This window comes from Adiantum capillus-veneris, chromosome 29, assembly GCF_014529385.1.
Source record: "Adiantum capillus-veneris isolate H3 chromosome 29, ASM1452938v2, whole genome shotgun sequence".
Taxonomy (NCBI): domain Eukaryota; kingdom Viridiplantae; phylum Streptophyta; class Polypodiopsida; order Polypodiales; family Pteridaceae; genus Adiantum; species Adiantum capillus-veneris.
In genome coordinates this window covers 23,804,794-23,823,091 of record NC_140959.1, presented here as the reverse complement: position 1 = coordinate 23,823,091, position 18,298 = coordinate 23,804,794, and the positions used below count along the sequence as shown (strand labels likewise).

Sequence of the window (18,298 nt, the reverse complement as noted above, 5' to 3'; positions counted from 1 at the left end):
TAATAGAAGGATCTTTTTCTCGGAAAAAAAAAAAGATCGCATGTATTTCCTTGTCATCATCATAACCCCACAACCTCATGGTTGAAAAGAACTGCAATTCTTCTTGCACCCGCTGTGAATGAACACTTCCATCGGTATTGTCTTCAATAATTAGATCGAAGACATATACATCTTCCCTATCCCATGACTTTGGCTTTGGCATAGAATTGGAATCCTCTTCTTGCTTCGAGTCATTACCTACCTGTGTATTGTTTGAATACGTGTTGGAAAGATGAAATGATTGTAACATTTTATCTTAGTTATCTGAGGGGTGATGCGAATATGATAGTAATAAGATTTAGTACATCAAGACATCCGTGGAAAGATCAACGTGGTTTGGATGCGATTGCTAAATAAGTTACAATGATCATGAATTCTCATCTAAGATCTCAATGGGGATAGTGATGTGAATGTTCAACGATTGTCATCTTCGTGCAAGTGATGGATATGTGTGGTCTAGTACGTCGGTACTTAGAGTTAGTGTCTACCGAACTAGTTTTTGTCCTATGTCTATTCTGCAAGCGTAATCGAGGGCAATTACAATTCTTTCAATAAGGGGGTATGTGACAAACTGATGACATGGCATGGCATAAATGGGCATGTCCTATGTCTGTTTTGCAGGCGTAATCGAGGGCAATTACAATTCTTTCAAGAAGGGGGTATGTCACAAAACTAATGACGTGGCATGGCCAAAATAGGCAGAATAGGCTGAGGGGTTGAAACATTTTTGAAAAGAAGCAGAAGAAGTTATTGCCAACTTGAAACTTCTGGAGAAGTGGCCCAAAGAGGGTTAGGTTTAAAAACCTAACCCTACCAACTTACCAGATATTGGCCATGGGGCCTAAACCCTTTGAAAAATAAAGTAGGACCCACACTCGCGTAAAAAGTACTGATGTAGCAGGTTGTATGGATCGCGTTGATGTGGCAGTTGTAAATTTCTTGCAATTTACGCTGAGGCTATGCCTTTATAAGTGTGCCCAGGCCTCACTTCTTCTCAGATTGGCTAGGGAGCATTGAGAGAGAAGGAGGACCCTCGGACATTGTACCTTGTAAAGTATAATAATAAAGAAATACCAAGAAGGGGTGCCAATCTTTGGGGCAAGTAGGCGTGGAACTCCGCCGTGCTCTCTCTCTCTCTCTCTCTCTCTCTCTCTCTTCAATTTTTGCTTAGTTATTTGGAGTTTTTCAGGTGTGTTGCAGTAAATCTTTGGCTTGGACTGTCCAAGTCTATTACACGAGGAGCCACGAACTAAGCTATGACTTTTTGATACTTCGTCCAAATCAGCCATACTGTATGGTGTATAGATATGGGGGCCCAACTTAGATCATTAGAGCAATCGGGTGTGAACACTCTTGTCTAATTTTATCACCGGTATTTTCAATAATGGCTTGATGATCATAGCTGTGGTAACATTACTGGTTATATGGACTGTTGCTGTAACCTTACTGGACTTTTTGCTTTCAAAACTGGTATTAAAAAAAAAACACAAACAAAAACCTATGGTAGCTCCTGAGTCGTTCTGGTTTACAATAAATGTAACGTAGTGCTTACTGGCGTAGTTAGACCTTCATAAAACTTAAATCAGCCCCCATAGCTGAGATTTGGTCCTCCTTGTGCTGAGAAATGCTGAAATTTAGCTTTTTGCTTTGACTCAGCTAGTGTAATACTTGAGAATCTTAGCCAATTTTAAGAAGGATGATACCTTGGTAAGACTTGCTGAAATTACAGTTGTGCCCTGATTTTTTACCTGGTTTTATTCTCCTGTTCTAGTATTGATTTGAGGATAAGTGTAAATAATGCTTGACATTTGCAAAAGATGTAACGCCAGCAATAAGGTGAAGAGTCGTGACTTTCTGGATGCTGGTCTGTAAATCATATATTTTTTTTGGGTCTCGGCTGGAAACACCAGGTTTACACTAATGTGTCTGACCTCGGATGATTGACTATGTATAAGTTGGTTTGTTGATGTTGCCTCACTTGGATGCTTCTAGAAATATCGTAGCACTCTATTTTTCATGGATAGATTCAGACATTTGACCCTACTTCTAATTACGTGCATGATCCTAACTAATTTGCAAACAAAATGGTTCTCGGTTTGTGCTTGGACTCTTACTCTGGCATTGGCTTACCTATGTTAGTTTTCAGCATGGTTGATCGATATGGCTTTGAGATGGGAATCTTGGCCCTCCCTCTTAGCTTACTAAGATTTGGGACGTGATGGCAAGAAGATACTAGCTGGCTTGCTTACTTACCTGTTATGTCACTTTTTGTCCTTCAATTAGTAACTACGATTGTGACTATGTTAACAGTATTACATCTACTCCTAGTTGCAGATACGCGAAGTGCCATGCCAAGGAGGACCCCTATGCTTGGATGGTCACGCCCCTTCGCCCAAAAGACGTGTCTCTTCGCCAAAAGCCACTCCTTCGACGACTGTTCACACCCCTTCGCTCTACGGGTGCGACTCTTCGCCCAATGGTTGCAGCTCTTCACCAAAAGGATGTGTCTTTACATCTAAAGCCATGTCTCTTCACCAGGAGACATGTCTTTTCATTTTGTCTCTTCGTCTCCTAGATAAGGAGCCCTTGTATAACACATTCAATCAATCAACACAGAGTCTTCTCAGTCTTGTTTCTGAGTACAGTTCAAGTTTCTTGAGTCTTGTTTAAGTATTTAATTAAGGATTAGTACCTAGAATCCTTACAGTGGTATCAGAGCAATTTTTTTCCCAAGACCCGAAGGTTGGGAGCCTCTCACCCTCGCCGCTACCCTCTCCCCCCCTTCCCGGAGTCTCATGGAAGCATAAGAAAGATGTACATACACACCTCCGCGTATGAGGTAACCTAAACCTTCTTTCCCAATTTTGCATACAGAAAATAGAACACAGATGTGTGCGGCGTACCATGTACCCGGTGATTTGCGGGGAAAATTGTGTGCTGGTGACTCTTTGTGTTTCCCATCCATCGGGTGGTACCCCTTCGCGCTCGTACTCGTGTCCCTTCATACATGAAGGTCTTGAACCGGCAAGCAGTCACCTCCAAAGGTTGCACCTATTGAAATCACTGGCTGCCTGCTTGCATGACGTTTCATCTCCCAAGCGCCACTTCTCCCAAGCGACAACATCTCCAAGCGGCGAACCAATACAAATCCTTACGCTGGAACGTGCGCTGAAGTCTCTTTACGTTGATGATTTTTGTTTATGCTGGCAGCCACTTACGTTAGCACTTAACTTATCATAAGTTCCAAAAACACTTTGGCCGGCCCAATTGTCCATGGTGTGGAAACTTTAAAAAAAATCAGCCAAAGGTTTTTTTTTTAAAAGATTGGCCGGTCAGCCCTCATATAATAAACCCCATGTGAACACCCTTATACATTAAAAAAAAGGTGCCAAAAAAAGCCAAAGATTTAAATTGCCGCACGTTGCTCTTATCCCCTCACCCATCGTTGGCCTCTTCTCTCCCTCCTGCCTATGTACTGTACACGGCCATGGAAGCCGCCCATACCTGAGTGCCCATTCTGCACATCCAGAACACAGCTGAGATTGCCGATGAAATCTTGCTGGAGAATTTCCCTACATACGAAGTGATTGTGAATCCGGATTCTCCTGCTCAGAGCCGGACGTTATAATTATTCCTGACCAGAGCGCTCCCAGAGCACCCGTTACAGAACCTGTTCTCGAACCAGAATTCGCACCTGTTCGAGAGTTCCCTTTGAGGCGTAACCATGCCGAATTCTCAGGACCGAGGTGGTCAATTTGACGACGCCCTTACTCTTATCAAGGAGCAGATGGCCACACTTTCCACAAGCCTCGCATCACTTCATACTCGCTTGGATCAGATGCAGACGCAAAAAACTTCTCGAAGTCGTTCTGCTACTTCTCGGACTACACATGCTGATTCAACACCTTCTTCCGAAGCTTCAGTGGACGAACCAAACGAACCAGATCCAACTGAGGAGGTAGACAATCGCGAACGTCAATTACTTTACAAAATTTTTAATGCTGCACAAAAGAAGAAGCTTGATGTTAACTGTCGGAACCGTACAATGGTCGCGGCGACAAGCGCGTGCTGGACCAATGGCTTTTCAAAATGGAGGTTTACTTATCGAACACATATTTGGTCGACAGTAAAAAAGTTGCACTTGCTATTTCTCTACTGAAGGACACAACATTTCTTTGGTAGCAATGACGGGTTGCTGATGGTAAACATACATCTTCTTGGGATAAATTCCGGCGTGCTATTCGCAAGGCGTTCGAGCTTGCCAATGCGGATTTTCATGCCCGGTCCTCTCTTCGCCGCCTGAGCCAGACAGGTTCCTTGGCCGCGTACATCACAGAGTTCCAAAGATTAACTCTGGAGATAGAGACCCTTAGTCCCTCTGATAAACTTTACAGCTTTATCGACGGACTCGAGCCCAACCTGAAGGACGATGTGCACAAATACAACCCTACCACCTTGGATGCTGCAATTGCCTATGTGGAGCGTCTTAGCGATAATTGGCGCCCTGCACGGAATTTTCTCCCTGGTGACAGATCTTCAAATAGCGCTCGCTTTTCAGAGCGCGATCGCAGAGACAACTATAGCCAAAGTTAGCAACATCAGTCTCAGTTCAGACAGCAAGCCACATCACCATATTCAACTTCAAGGTTCTATTCTCAAGATCGACAATCTCAAAGCAGATCTTCTTTAAATGCTCCACTTGATCGTGGTAAAGGACATGGTTTTTCTCAAGATCGGCATTCCAATACTCAGCAAGGCTCTCAACAAGGCTCTTTGTCAAATGCTTCTTCGAATTCAAAGAAGGATGGTTTATGTACAATTTGCGATGGTGACCATAGATGGTATGAATGTCCAAAGAGACCAAATCCGTCTAATTTGAAAAGAAATTCCACCCGGAAACATCATCGAATACTGAACAACTAGATTCTGCTAAGGATAAAGGAAAATCAGTGGTCAACACAATTCGTGTCTCAGAGGATATGACTATTCTTATGAAGCATGCTCAGTGTGGTTCTTCAATTTTGGAGCCTCTTTCAAAGCAAGTTCTGAGCCTTCTTGGAACTCTCAATGGTCGCTCCATCAACATTTTGGTGGACAGCGGATGCTCGAATAATTTCATCAGCACTCAGATAGTTCGACAGCTTGGTTGACCAACTCAGAAGACATCTCACTTATATGATGTGGAATTAGCAGATGGATCAATTTTGACTTGTGATGAGACAATTCGACAGGTGCAATTCGATATTCAAAATTATGCAGATCAACTGGATTTCGAGGTCATGCCTTTATCTTACTACGACACGATTCTTGGTCAGCATTGGTTATTCCAATATGATCCAGCAATTAGCTTTCGAGAACATACTATCAATTTGTTCAAAGATGGAGGTGAACTGATTTTACACGGGCTTTATCATGCGGAACGAGTGATTCAAGCCTCACGTGTACAAGTCAAACAGCATGATACAGTGGATTATGAAACGAATATGATTCCGCTACAGATGCAGAAATTATTATTGATGAAGAAGTTTTTCCAAGTGATACTTCATTACGAGACAAAGAAAGGACATAGTTGCAGATTCTGAGTCTGAAGACGACTATGCTTTCTTTGATTCTTTGTTGGATGATGATATGCCAATTGCAAGTCATGAAATGACAGTTTCTGAAGATGATTCTGAAGAATTTTGGGATTTATTATTAGACGATGATTACAATCTCAAGCCAAAATCCTCTCCAATGATTACTAGAGTTGAAATTACCCCATCTGAAGAATGTCTTGAGAAGATTTCCTCTGCACCAACTATTTCGTAGTTACTGGAAGATTTTGAACCAGAAGTCTCACATCGCATGAAGAATTTTGAAGATCAATCTCTTATTGGAGTCAACCTGATTAAACCAGATTCTTCTCAAAATAATTTGAACAATGCAATGACATGGGATTTAGCAGTAAAGGCAAAAAGGTTTCGCAAGAAGCAAAGGTTCAAGACAGGTTTCCGATAACTCAAAGGTTGAAGATTTTCGAAGATTCAATGCTTTTCCAAAGTTCTATTAACATCAGAAGTCATTTCTTTGACACAGGCTCTCATTTTAAATGCGAGGGAACGTCACGATTGTGACTATGTTAACAGTATTACATCTACTCCTAGTTGCAAATACGCGAAGTGCCATGCCAAGGAGGACCCCTACGCTTGGATGGTCACACTCCTTCGCCCAAAAGATGTGTCTCTTCGCCAAAAGCCACACTCCTTCGACGACTGGTCACACCCCTTCGCTCTACGGGTGCGACTCTTCGCCCAATGGTTGCAGCTCTTCGCCAAAAGGATGTGTCTTTACATCTAAAGTCATGTCTCTTCACCAGGAGACATGTCTTTTCATTTTTGTCTCTGTCTCCTATATAAGGAGGCCTTTTATCACACATTCAATCAATCAACACAGAGTCTTCTCAGTTTTGTTTCTGAGTACAGTTCAAGTTTCTTAAGTCTTAATCATGAGTTTAAGTATTTAATTAAGGATTAGTACCTAGAATCCTTACATAAATATTGGTCATTGGGAAAGGGTGGATGCTTTACCCGAAATTTGAATCCGAAACTGAGTAAAAAATAAAAAAATTTGACACCTTGTTTAAATACCCTTAATTTGAATATGTTACAGGTATTGTTTAGGTTTACTAAAATTCTGATTAATTAATTGTATACTTTCACTGTTTGAAAATGCTCTACAATATCTACAAGGGTAAAAATAACAATTAAAATGCACAAACATTGTTTTGCATGCACCACAAACAATCAACTGAAATCTCTTTCCAATTTCTTAAATCGGTCAAGTCATAAGCATTTCCTTGATGTTGGCTGTGGAATTTTTCCCAATTGGGCCTGGACAAAAAATTGACATTCAGATATCAACCTGGCGTAAATCATACGAAACAAAGCTGGAAGTGTAGGGTACTTTTGTGCTTTTTGAAAAGAACTCACGGTGTCTTTTTTCCTATGAATAGGCATTACGATTAGACTTGAATTTTGTCTCATATGGACCTGGTGGACGTTTCCTTGAAAGACAACATGTGATTTTACCTCTGCAGTACCCAAAAGGGTCCCTGAGATCGACATGGCGGTGAGTCAGCTTTTTTCTCTCTGCGGCTTGAAAGGGTCTACAGGAGTTTAGCACAGGCTGGAAGAGAAGATATTTATTCTCTTCCAGGCTATTTCTGGAAGTTTACTGATTCTCACAGGCTGCAGAACATGTCTATTCTGCATTTCATGCTATCATGAATGAATTTTGCACAGTTTGGACTATTTCAAAAAGAAAGCTATCTCTGCAAATTAGCAGATACCTTAACGCCGAGTTTTGCCCTCTTAAAAAAAGCCAAAGCTGCCAATGACAGTTTGTATAATACAAAAGGGCGTAGTTATTTTGAAAGTTCTTTTCTAGAAGACAAGCTCTTTCCTCTTTTCTAGCTAGTTTGACTGATATTGCATTGTAGCGTGTGGGTGACTCATGTACCAGGTTCAATATTTGAATTTCAGGACTACTGATAATGGAGTTGTTATGCCTGTAAAGACACACCTTCTTTGCCACATGGATGATCCATTGGAGGTACTTCGCGTGTATGCTTCTTGAGCTCTTTGTTGTGCGAGTTGTTCGTTCCCATTAATCACATTGTGTAAGTCAAAGTGTCAACGAATTTTGCAGTTACGCCTTGCCCCATGCAAGAAAGGGTGATACAATTGTGATTGGAGAGACACCCTTGGCCATAATGCAAGGTTGTTTCTTCTGTATTGTGTGAAATGAAATTTGTATAGTTTGTTTCGCATTCATGAGTCTTGTGAGTTTACATTAATGTGTTGATTCTAGAGGTTTTATTTTCATCCAGGACGCTTTAGACACCCTTCTAATGTCACTCCTTCTCTGATGGCAAAGTTGGCCTGCAAACTTTTTCACCCTACGTCATCTCTTGCTACTGCGTGCGGCATGCAGGTGCTTTCTACATCATTAAGGATCAACAGAATCTGGTAGATGCTGGTCTGCAAGAGAAAACATCACTAACATTTTCCTTAGTATGTTTCAGGCACTTCTTGATATAGCTGGAAGGTTAAGAGCTGTGCTTGCAATTATTGTTGCAGTGTTTGGACGGTGAGACTTCTGAACCTTTGCATTTTATATTATCCCTTAAACTAAACAATTTGATAAAAATCAGGGGCTTTTTGTTATGGGAACTATCAGCGAAGCTTCAGGCTAGGTATGTTTGGAGAAAGAGTAGTTTGCTGGTTTTTACCTCTTCAGACCATACCTTTAGTACAAGGTGGATAGAGCAGTAAAATAGAGTCGCTTGTCGATTTTTATCTCTTCAGACCATACCTTCAGTACAAGGTGGATAGGGCAGTTTGTTTGGTTCATATGTTGTATGATGGCCAGTGTAGTTCAGCTCGTTCGTGCTGCCCCAGCCTCAGCCTGCCCTCCCCTTTCTCTCAGCTCGCGCGCCACCACAGCCTGCGCTCTGTTTTTCTCAGTCCAGCAAACTCACCAGTGCTGCCTTCCTCCGTAACTAGAGAGAGAAGTCCCCATCTCTACACCCCCCAAGGGGGGAGGGGGGGATCTCTTTTTGAGGGTGGACACAGCACCCCCCACTGGCTCAGCAACATGGCCCTGAAACCGAAAACTTTTGCCGAAACATTGGCCTTGAATCCCCTCCTATTCCACCGGCTATCAAGCCACAGAGCCCTTGGGAGATATACATCACGGGAGAAATGAAGAAATTGCAACAGGAAGTAATCAACCTCATGAGAGAGCTATCAACTAAAGAAGCCCGGATAGCAAGCCTCGAAACCCAACTGCTGGACGTCAAGACCAAGCAGGACATACAAGAAGCAGCCCAGGAGCAACATCATCAGGAAGAAAACCTTGAAACGTTACAAAAAGACAATACACCCAAGGTAAAATCTGAAACATTTGTCAATGAAGTGTTATTGATTCTCAAAGAGGATGAAAGAGCGAAAAGCGTGGAGAAGTACATCAGAATCGGGGGTCTACCAGAAGGTTGGTCAATAGGTCACAATCGTACGAACAACTAGAAGGATACATCTTGGATGTCGACATAATCAAAGAAAGACTCAATAAAGTGGTACCTTTTGTCGACCTTGGTGACCCAACCGACATTCAAATTAAAGGGAAACAGGCCAGAGTTCGATACTATGACATAGATGACAAGATCAAAGTTATGAAGCAGACCAGGTCATTACAAGGCACATCAATGTGGATCTCAGACGAATTGACACCCTACAACTAAAGAATAGAGCCAGAGAAGCAAGGAAACAAGGAAAATAGGCGGTCTATAGAGGAGGAAAGGCTATCATCAAAGATTTCAAGACCCCACCCCCCTTGTAAAAGACATGGATATGACACATACACACATCTAGTCACATTATGCACGTGGTGATCTACCATTTGTAATATCTAACTCTCATGAGTCATGAGAGCTTTGAGGATAGTTAGCACATGCATGTTTCTTTTTGGTGATACCCGAAGTGGATTGTAATCAAAGATGTATCTGATTTGTCCTATAACCCCTGTGCCCCGCCACCCTCAGCCCAGCCCCTCGTACCCCCCCTCCTCTCAGCCACCCTCAGCCCAGTCCCTCGCGCCCCCCCTCCTCTCAGCCACCCTCAACCCACCCCCCCCGCGTCAATCTCTTAATGCGAGTGGGCATGGTGATGCGTATGTGGCTAGTGGCAATCGTGACAAGCAAAGGCAGCGTGATCGTAGCCGCGGTCGTTCTCAGGATCGTAGGCAATATTGTAGCAAGAGTCGCGGCAAAGACATGAGAAATGTTGAGTGCTACTACTGCCATAAAAAGAGACGCTTGAAGAAAGATTGCCGCACATTGCAGCGTGATAAAGGCAAGGAGAAAGCGAAGTCTGACAAACCTAAAAGCAGCGTAACAATTGAAGAAATTAATGTGGTTGAGTCTCCAGCCATTGAGACAATTTTTGACGTGCCAAATGATGTGTTGATTTTCACATCGGATTTGAGTCCTGATGCATTGTCAGCTCTTGAGGAGTGTTATGCACAGAATTGGATTGTGGACTCAGGTGCTAGCTTTCACGTGACTCCTCACAAGAAGTGATTTTCTATGGACACTGCCACACATGGCACAGTGAAGCTAGGCAATTCTTATGATCTTGATATATACGGTGTGGGAAACATTAAGTTTTCTATGTATAATGGCATTGAGTTTATGCTGCACAATGTTAAGACATGTACCCAAATTGACAAAGAGTGTGATGTCTGTTGGTGGACAGCTGGATGATTTGGGTGACACTACCATATTTGCTCATGGTTCTTGGTTTATCAAGAAGGGAAATCTGGTCATGCTTAATGACCAGAAGTCTGGCTCATTGTACTCACTTTATGTCTCTTCCCTGAAAGAGAAATTCTATGTGTGTAGCCGAGAGCTGCCGTCTACAGAGTTGTGGCATAGCCGGCTAGGTCATATGAGTCAGAAGGGAATGAAAGTCTTGCAACTTTCTGGTTATATCCCTGTGTTAGATTACTCTAACTTCTCTTTATGTCAGCATTGCATCTATGGCAAACAAACTACGTTGACATTAGCGCCTTTGGACAAGGAGTTAGGGAATCCTCTAGATCTCATTCATAGAGACTTGTGCAGGCCTATGCCAGTCAAGTCTCTAGGGGGAGCATTATACTTCCTGACATTCATAGATGACTCTACTAGAAAGGTGTGGGTTTATCTCTTGAAGTAGAATAGTGACGTCTTTAGTGTTTTTTAGAAGTTCTTAACCTTGGTAAAGAACCAATTGGGAAGAAAGCTTAAAGCTTTGCGAAGTGACAATGGAGGCAAGTACATCTCTTCCGAGTTCAAGGACTTTTCTAGTAAACAAGGCATTAGAAGACAGTTTACCACCCCTTACACACCCACCGAAAACAGTGTGGTTGAGAGAAATTAATTTGTTTTCTTGCTCGTCTTCGAGGAAGTCATATTGGTTGGCTCTGTATAAGTGCTTCTTTTCAAGAATGCTTGTCCATGTCCTTCTGCAATTACAGGTTTCGCTTTTCTGCACTCGTCTGTCTTTTCGGCTTTCCTCCCTACCTGAGAGGAGAAGTAATCGCCACACGCCATCTCGAGTAAATCTTATCAATTGGGTAATTCTTCAGGTGTTTCGCCAATCTCGGGTCCCTGGAGTACGTAATTAATCTGTTCACACATATGCCAATCTGCAATTGACGTTTGTACTCCTTTCTGGCAACTTGTCCGAATTTTTTTTTGCCCAAATCTTCATTCTTTTCTTTAGTTCCCGCGCCGGATTTCCAACTTTTCTTTGCCTTCCCACTGAGAGGTGTCTCATCTCTGTCAGATTCTTCATGAGAACCCATGTGTAATCTGGGATTCTTTATGGCTTTATGCCTTGTAAGACAGAGCGATGAAGACGGGAGCGCGCCCGATGCGTGATGTATGAAGGGTGGGAGTGGCTAATAAGTCCGGGGTCGGGGAACGAAGATTCTTTCCCAAAAGCTGTGTTGCAAAAAGGATCGGATCCTCCGTAGAAGAAGAATCTTTCTGTGCTTTGATACCACTGTAACAAACTTGGACACCCCAAGTCAAGATTCTACCGCGACATAGCAGCGATTCACTTCAAACTTATTCACAATTCACAATAAGGTCGACACGGCCCGGCGTAGTTCCATGCCAAGAAGTATTGGCCCCAAAGATTGGCGCCCCTTTCGGTATTTATTTTTATATTAATCTTTGAGCAAAGTACAATGAGCCCGCAGGTACTCACTCTCAGACTCTGCGTCTAGATGCTCTGAGAAGTGAGCCCCGTCCACTCATAAAGGTTACAAGGGATGCCAAAAGCAGAGCCCCAAAATCTCAAACTCAAAAGCTTCATAATCTCAAAAGCAACTGTAATTCAAAAGCTACCAAAATCAGCCAACGTAATTTTCGGAAATCCGTACGGAATGCCACGTCAGCAAATTGGCGCAAATTGCAGAGGTTCGTACTGCCTGCCACGTCAGCTTGTCAGCAGGGTTTTTCGGTGGGAATTGCTGTGTGTTTTCCGGGTGCTGTTGCCACGTCAGCAGGGGCTGTGTGTGTGTATCCGGGGGCACTGTAACGTCACCAGGTTGTGACATCTCCTATTGACATGTGTCCAGTTCCCACCAACTTATAAAGTTGTAAGTGACTTGCCGAGTGGCCCAAATTCTCTTATGGCGCACACAGGCTTCCATACTCATCAAAATTCAGTGCTAACTGGCTCGACCTGTCCCAAGCCGACCGACCTAGACCTTTGATGTGAGAAACCTATTCGGCCATAGCCGTTTCACACTGGCCATGCAATGTCCGCTTGCACCTTTTCAAGGGTTCCGAGGAAAACAAGTAAAAATAAAATAAATAAAAATATGTAGTACATATTTAAAGAAGCCAACAAGAAAAACTACACCTTCCGGTGACATACCCCACCCTTGAAATATTGCAAGCGACCTTGCTTGCATGCCAACAATACATGCTGATATCTCCTGATATCACATATTTTCTATGATGGGAATCCAAGATATACATGCTTCCAGAAATGTAGCGTTGGACGATTAGACAATCCCACCAACCTGGCTACCACACATATATCAAGCATAGAAGTCTTCTGATGTACTACTCTCAAGCACAAACTTCTCTAGCCAAATTCTGTATGGAAAGAGTAGATACAATTGCTTAACTACTCCTTTGAGCATCATAAACCATGCTCTCACCTTCCTCCATAGGGCGACATAAGTCACTGTGGGTTCCATCTGAAAGGCTTCAAGATATAGTTGCAATAGATGAGGTGAATCAACCAATTTAAACTCTTCCATCCATTTAGCATCCAAAGATGGATAGTTCTTGAACTTCACCAAATAGCGTCTTGCAACCTTTCCTCTAACCTTCCTTTCCTTATGTGCCAATATTTGTTCAGGAATAAGAATCTCAACCAATTCTTCCACTTCGGGTTGTTCCTCATCAAGCATATTCTCTGGCACATCACCAACAAAGGGCCTTAGAAGGCTGACATGAAAAGCATTATGTATTGTCCAGCCTTCTGGTAGCTTCAACCTCTAAGCTACATCGCTGATCTTTTCTGAAATCTAAAAAGGACCATAATGTCGCATACTGAGCTTTGGAAACAAACGTTCCTTGCCTTTCCTTTTCCTTAACCTGGCCTTTTTAAAGCGCAAAAGTACCCAATCACCAAGTGAAAATACAAGTTCACGACGGTGACGATCAACAGCTTTCTTTTGCTTAGCCTAAGTCTTTTCAAGAGCAATCTTTGTCTTCCTGTATGTTTCATCCATATCTTGCACATATTTGTCTGCCTCAAATATTTTGTCCTTAGTTTGCAAAATGGGTAGGACTTTCTTCTCTGCTTCCACTATCTCAAATGGTGCCTTGCCTATTGACGTATGCATAGTGTTATTGTAAGCATATTCAACCAATGGAAGATGGTGTTCCCAAGCTGCCTTGTGCTCCGATACATAACATTTGAGCAGACCTAGGACAATAGAATTTGCCTCTTTTGACTGTCCATCAGTTTGTGGATGAATCGAAGATGAGAACTTTAGCGTAGCGCCCATGTTCTCAAACAATGCCTTCCAGAAAAGACTCGTCATACGTGGATCCCTGTCACTGACAATTGACTGATGCATCCCATGATACTTGAGGATATTGCTCATGAATATCTTGACCATGTGTTCTGGTTTTATCTTCTTCCTAACAGGAATGAAATGGGTCTGCTTATTGAACTTGTGAATGATAGTCCAAATCCATCATTGCTTGTTTGCATTCTTGGAAGATCAAAGATAAAGTCCATCGCTATGCTTTCCCATGGCCTATCAGGGATCGGCAATGGCGGCAACAATTCTGGTTGCTTTTGCTTGTCAAATTTGACTTTTTGGCATACAAAGCATGATCTTACAAATGTCAACATCTTGACGTAAAGCGGGCCAATAGAAGAACGCCTCAACCCCTTTCACTATCGCATCAATAGCACGATGCCCAACATATGGTGGAGCATGACTTTCCATCAAAACCTTTGGCCGTACCTGTTTAGTAACGCATAACTTTCCATGCATCATGAGAAAGTCATTCTTAAGCATATAGTGCTCATGATGTTGCCCATCAACAAGCTGATCATAGATCCTTGCAAAATTTGAATCTCGAGCATATTGTGTGTTCATTTCGTCTAGTTCACAATGGTACGGAATTGACACTGCTGAAATTTGGGGCTTCCGTGACAACGCATCAGCCACCATGTTCTTTTTCCCTTGCACATGCACAATTTGAAAATGGAACATTGACATGTTTGCCCATCGCATGTGTTTCTCAGACAACTTCGTTTATGTGAGAAAGTATCGCAAGGTTTGGTGATCTGTTTAGACAACAAAATCGGCCCCCAGTAGATAGTGTTTCCAACTAGTGAGAGCATGAATTACTGCCAGTAATTCCTTCTTATAAACTTGCAAGTTCCTTTCGGTCTTAAAAAGAATTCTGCTCTCATATGCGACTACTCGGCCATTCTGCATTAGAACTGCTGCACCAAGGTTGTGGCCACATGCATCATATTGAACCACAAAAGGTTTCGGAAAAATCTGGCAAAATGATTACCGGATCTGAAGTTAGCTTTTCTTTCAAGTGTTTGAAGACTAGAATTTCTTTGGCTGTCCACTTGAAACTGCTTTCCCTTGTAGTGCATGGAGTGGAGAAACAATCTTAGCAGATTCCGGATGAACCTCCTGTAGTAGGAACATAATCCTAGAAAGCTTCGAATGTCATGTACAGACTTCTAGTCTGGCCATGACCTAATTGCTTCTACTTTGGTGGGATCCATGCGTACCCCATCCTTTGAAACAATGTGCCCAAGGAAGTGAATCTCTTCAAAAAGAATTCACTCTTCTTCACATTAATGAGTAGCTTGTTCCTGTGTAGCTCATTGAAAACTGCGATCAAGTGAACCCTATGCTGCTCTTCAGACTTTGAATAGACAATCATGTCATCAAAGACTGTACCCACAAAATTTCTATGTGGTCTAAATATTCTGTCCATCATTCTATTGACGTAGCAGGAGCATTTGTGAGACTGAATGGCATGACAAGAAACTCATAGAGACCAAATGTTGTCTCTCAAGAGGTAACTCCCCTTGCAAGGAGTCCGAAAAACAATCACTGAAACCACTTAGAAAAGTTGACCTATCTTTATCTCAGGTAGACAAATTGGATACAACTTCAGGTACTTCTTTTGCAAAGATCAAGTACACAGAAAGATGATTCTTTATTTCAGATGAAATTGAAGAAGCAGAAACAACTGGAACAGATTCGCCTTTAAGCTTTACATCAAGGACATGAGTCTTTCCTCTATGTACAAGGGTAATCTTTTTGTAGTAAGTATCCACCATAGCATGCAACCTGTAACACCATGGGATACCCAATAACACATCGCAGCCCTCAAGTGGCATAATATGAAATTCTTCTACATCCACATAACTCTGAATGTGTAGAAGAAGTTTCCCCAAAATAGGAGTAACAGGCTCTGAATGACCTGGGCATGCCAAATTTGCTTCACTTGTCATACCCATTTCCTTTGCATGAATGCCCAGCTTTGATGCCAATTCTTGTGATATGAAATTTGCAGGGCTCCTGGATCAAAGAAAACCAGCACTGTCTGGTCTCTAAGTTTGTCCCAAGCTCTGCAGAGGCAGCAGATTCAGCTCTCTCTCTCTCTCTCTCTCTCACATCTGCGCTACGCGAAGGTGGTCTCCAGCCGGCGCCACTCGCCCTGTCAAAGCTTATGGGCGCGATAACCCCAGGCCGACTCCCCCCCCCCCCCCCCCCACCACCTCCTTCCTTTGATCTTCCTGGTCCTTGCTACCTTCTGCTTTCTGTTTGATTTCCTTTTTCTTTTTTGCAGTTCTTTCTTCATTGCTGTGGTTTATTGCTTGTTTATTTGCATGCAGTTTTTTCTTTTGTATGCCTCTGTGTGGTTGTCTGTGATGCATGTGTTTGCTTGTGAGTGGTGTGTGTGTGTGTGTCTGCTGCTTGTTTTGCTTACGTTTGCTTGTTTTCACTGTTTTTTCCTGTTAGGTGGATGAAGAAGGTTGCAGGGGTGTGGTGGAGGTGTTGGGTTGGGGTGGGAGATTTGGTGGTTCGGGGTGGATATAGCCTTATCTTTGACTTGCTGCTCCACGTTTATGCTTGCAGGTTGAAGTCACCCATAGCCCTGCTGATCGATGCGAAGGATGGCTTGAGGTTTCTCTCTCCTGGATATTGATGCAGGGTGGTTATGAAGTGGTCACATAGGCTTATTCTTCTAGGATGGGGAGTGCGGCTTTGGAGAGCTGGAGTTGATATTGGAGATTCTTTGGTGGAGTTTTTGGCCTCTTAGTTGAAGTCTGGTTGGCCTGTTTCTGCTTCAGCTTGTTACTTTCTACTGCCCGTCTTTTGTAACTCCGTATCACTCCTAGTTTGTCCCGTATGGTTTGGTGTTGAATATGTGAGGGGTTTTTGCGCTATCAGATCTATTATATTCTGTGTGCCTACGGGCTGATTAATGCCTTCGGGCCTATAATTTTGATTACGTAATATATATATATATTTTGAGAGAGAGAGAGAGAGAGAGAGAGAGAGAGAGAGAGAGAGAGAGAGAGAGAGAGAGAGAGAGAGAGAGAGAATTGCAGGCTTGTGGGCGTACGAGGTCTCTTCTACCGATTGGCAGGTGAGCAGGTGGGATTATCATGTCCATATGTTGCTTTCAAATTGTGCAAACAATCACCTTCGGCTCTCTGACAAAGCTCTTGTGATCAGGCTCGGCTGATTGATGACGTTAGTGGAACCCTTCCACCGTATGATCAGTTTATTACGCTTGGACCGGTAAACATTGAGCGTTACGACTATGTTGCACAACTTTTAGGTATGCATTCTAGAAAATCCCCGATTCCATCAAAGTGCTTATGCTCTCAACTTTTAACAATGGTAGGTTCAAGCTCAGGCAACCGTGGATTTGCTTCAACAGAAAACAGGTAAAGCTTTACAATTTCCAGAGGTATATGACTTTCAAAGCTTTCGAAATGCAAGCTGACACAGGATTTGCAAAAGGTTTTGGGGTTGCAATCGTCGATGCCAACAATTTACGAAGAGTCCACATTCTTGCTGTGAGTAAACCGCCGTGGGCTTTGATTGAGAAAATTTGAGTACTCTTCTGACATGGGTTATGCTGACAGGCATCGAATAAGGTGGACTGCACTCTTGTGAATAGATTGCTCGAAACCAATCCCCAAGGTTAGAACTCTTTTGTTGCAGGAAAGCATCTTACAAGTACCAATGTTGTTTGAACCTTTGTCATCTGGTTCACAGGAAATGACGATGAACAAACACCCCTTGTCATTCTACGCCCCGTCAGAGAACCAGGAGCTTTATAGATTGCTGAAGCTTACCATGTTATTCACAATTTTTTTTGGCAAGCTGGAGAAAGTTTTTTTTTCTGGGTAATACCCTTGTATTTTGTGGTCATGCCCTTGTACCAACTTTGGATAGATTGCTCCATTCAAGTATTCTACTCTTTTGTATCGTAGAGCCAAGCATGAAGAAAACCTAGGTTTAGTATAAAACCCAGAAGGTGAGAAAACCCAGAAATTTAGTGTGAAAACCTTCAAATATGGACAAGTTATCTCTAAAGCTTCTCATATGTAGGTTTTCCAAGTTTTTGGAAAAGTTTATTTGGAGCTTTGTCATAAAGATGTACCTTTAAGTTCCTTGGATAAAAGTTTTCGCCAATAAGCTGGCAAATAATGGCATTTGTGTCTACAAATAAGCATCTGTTTCATCTCATGAGCCCATAATATCAACAAAATTCCGTCCTACTATTTTCCATCGAGCAAGAATTGATCTTTTAATGAAAAGTTACAAAACAGAATGACTTGAGAAACAATTGGGAGATTGGCAAGGGATATTTTGGGGAATTATGTGAAATTCAAGGGCATTTCAGGCAAAATTTGCCACAATAGTGGTAATTTGTGATTTTTTTTTTCATTTTAAGGAAATTTTGAGAGTTTTTACACACTTCAGGGACATTTTTATTTTCTTTCCTTACGATGGTGCCACTGAGGCTTAGAACTCAGATATCTACGCCCGCTCACAAACGTCCCGTTGGAGCCTGACAACAGTGTTGAGAGCGTTGTTGTATTATCTGGAGGAAGTCCATAAAATAGCTACTTTACATGGTTAGGTC

General features: G+C 42.5%; 1 protein-coding gene across 1 annotated transcript in view; it reads left to right on the top strand.

Annotated features, from left to right (window-relative positions):
• Positions 1-17,928, top strand: part of LOC147418899 (uncharacterized) — a 59,231-nt gene extending 41,303 nt beyond the window's left edge. The window contains exons 6-16 of the mRNA XM_086506367.1: positions 7,031-7,146; positions 7,560-7,640; positions 7,726-7,796; positions 7,907-8,010; positions 8,102-8,166; positions 16,749-16,794; positions 16,876-16,941; positions 17,048-17,090; positions 17,167-17,222; positions 17,292-17,349; positions 17,425-17,928. Of these exons, the coding sequence (XP_086362493.1) occupies positions 7,031-7,146; positions 7,560-7,640; positions 7,726-7,796; positions 7,907-8,010; positions 8,102-8,166; positions 16,749-16,794; positions 16,876-16,941; positions 17,048-17,090; positions 17,167-17,222; positions 17,292-17,349; positions 17,425-17,489 (771 nt within the window). The 3' untranslated portion in view covers positions 17,490-17,928. The remainder of the gene's footprint in view (positions 1-7,030; positions 7,147-7,559; positions 7,641-7,725; positions 7,797-7,906; positions 8,011-8,101; positions 8,167-16,748; positions 16,795-16,875; positions 16,942-17,047; positions 17,091-17,166; positions 17,223-17,291; positions 17,350-17,424) is intronic.
• The last annotated feature ends 370 nt before the right edge of the window (positions 17,929-18,298 follow it).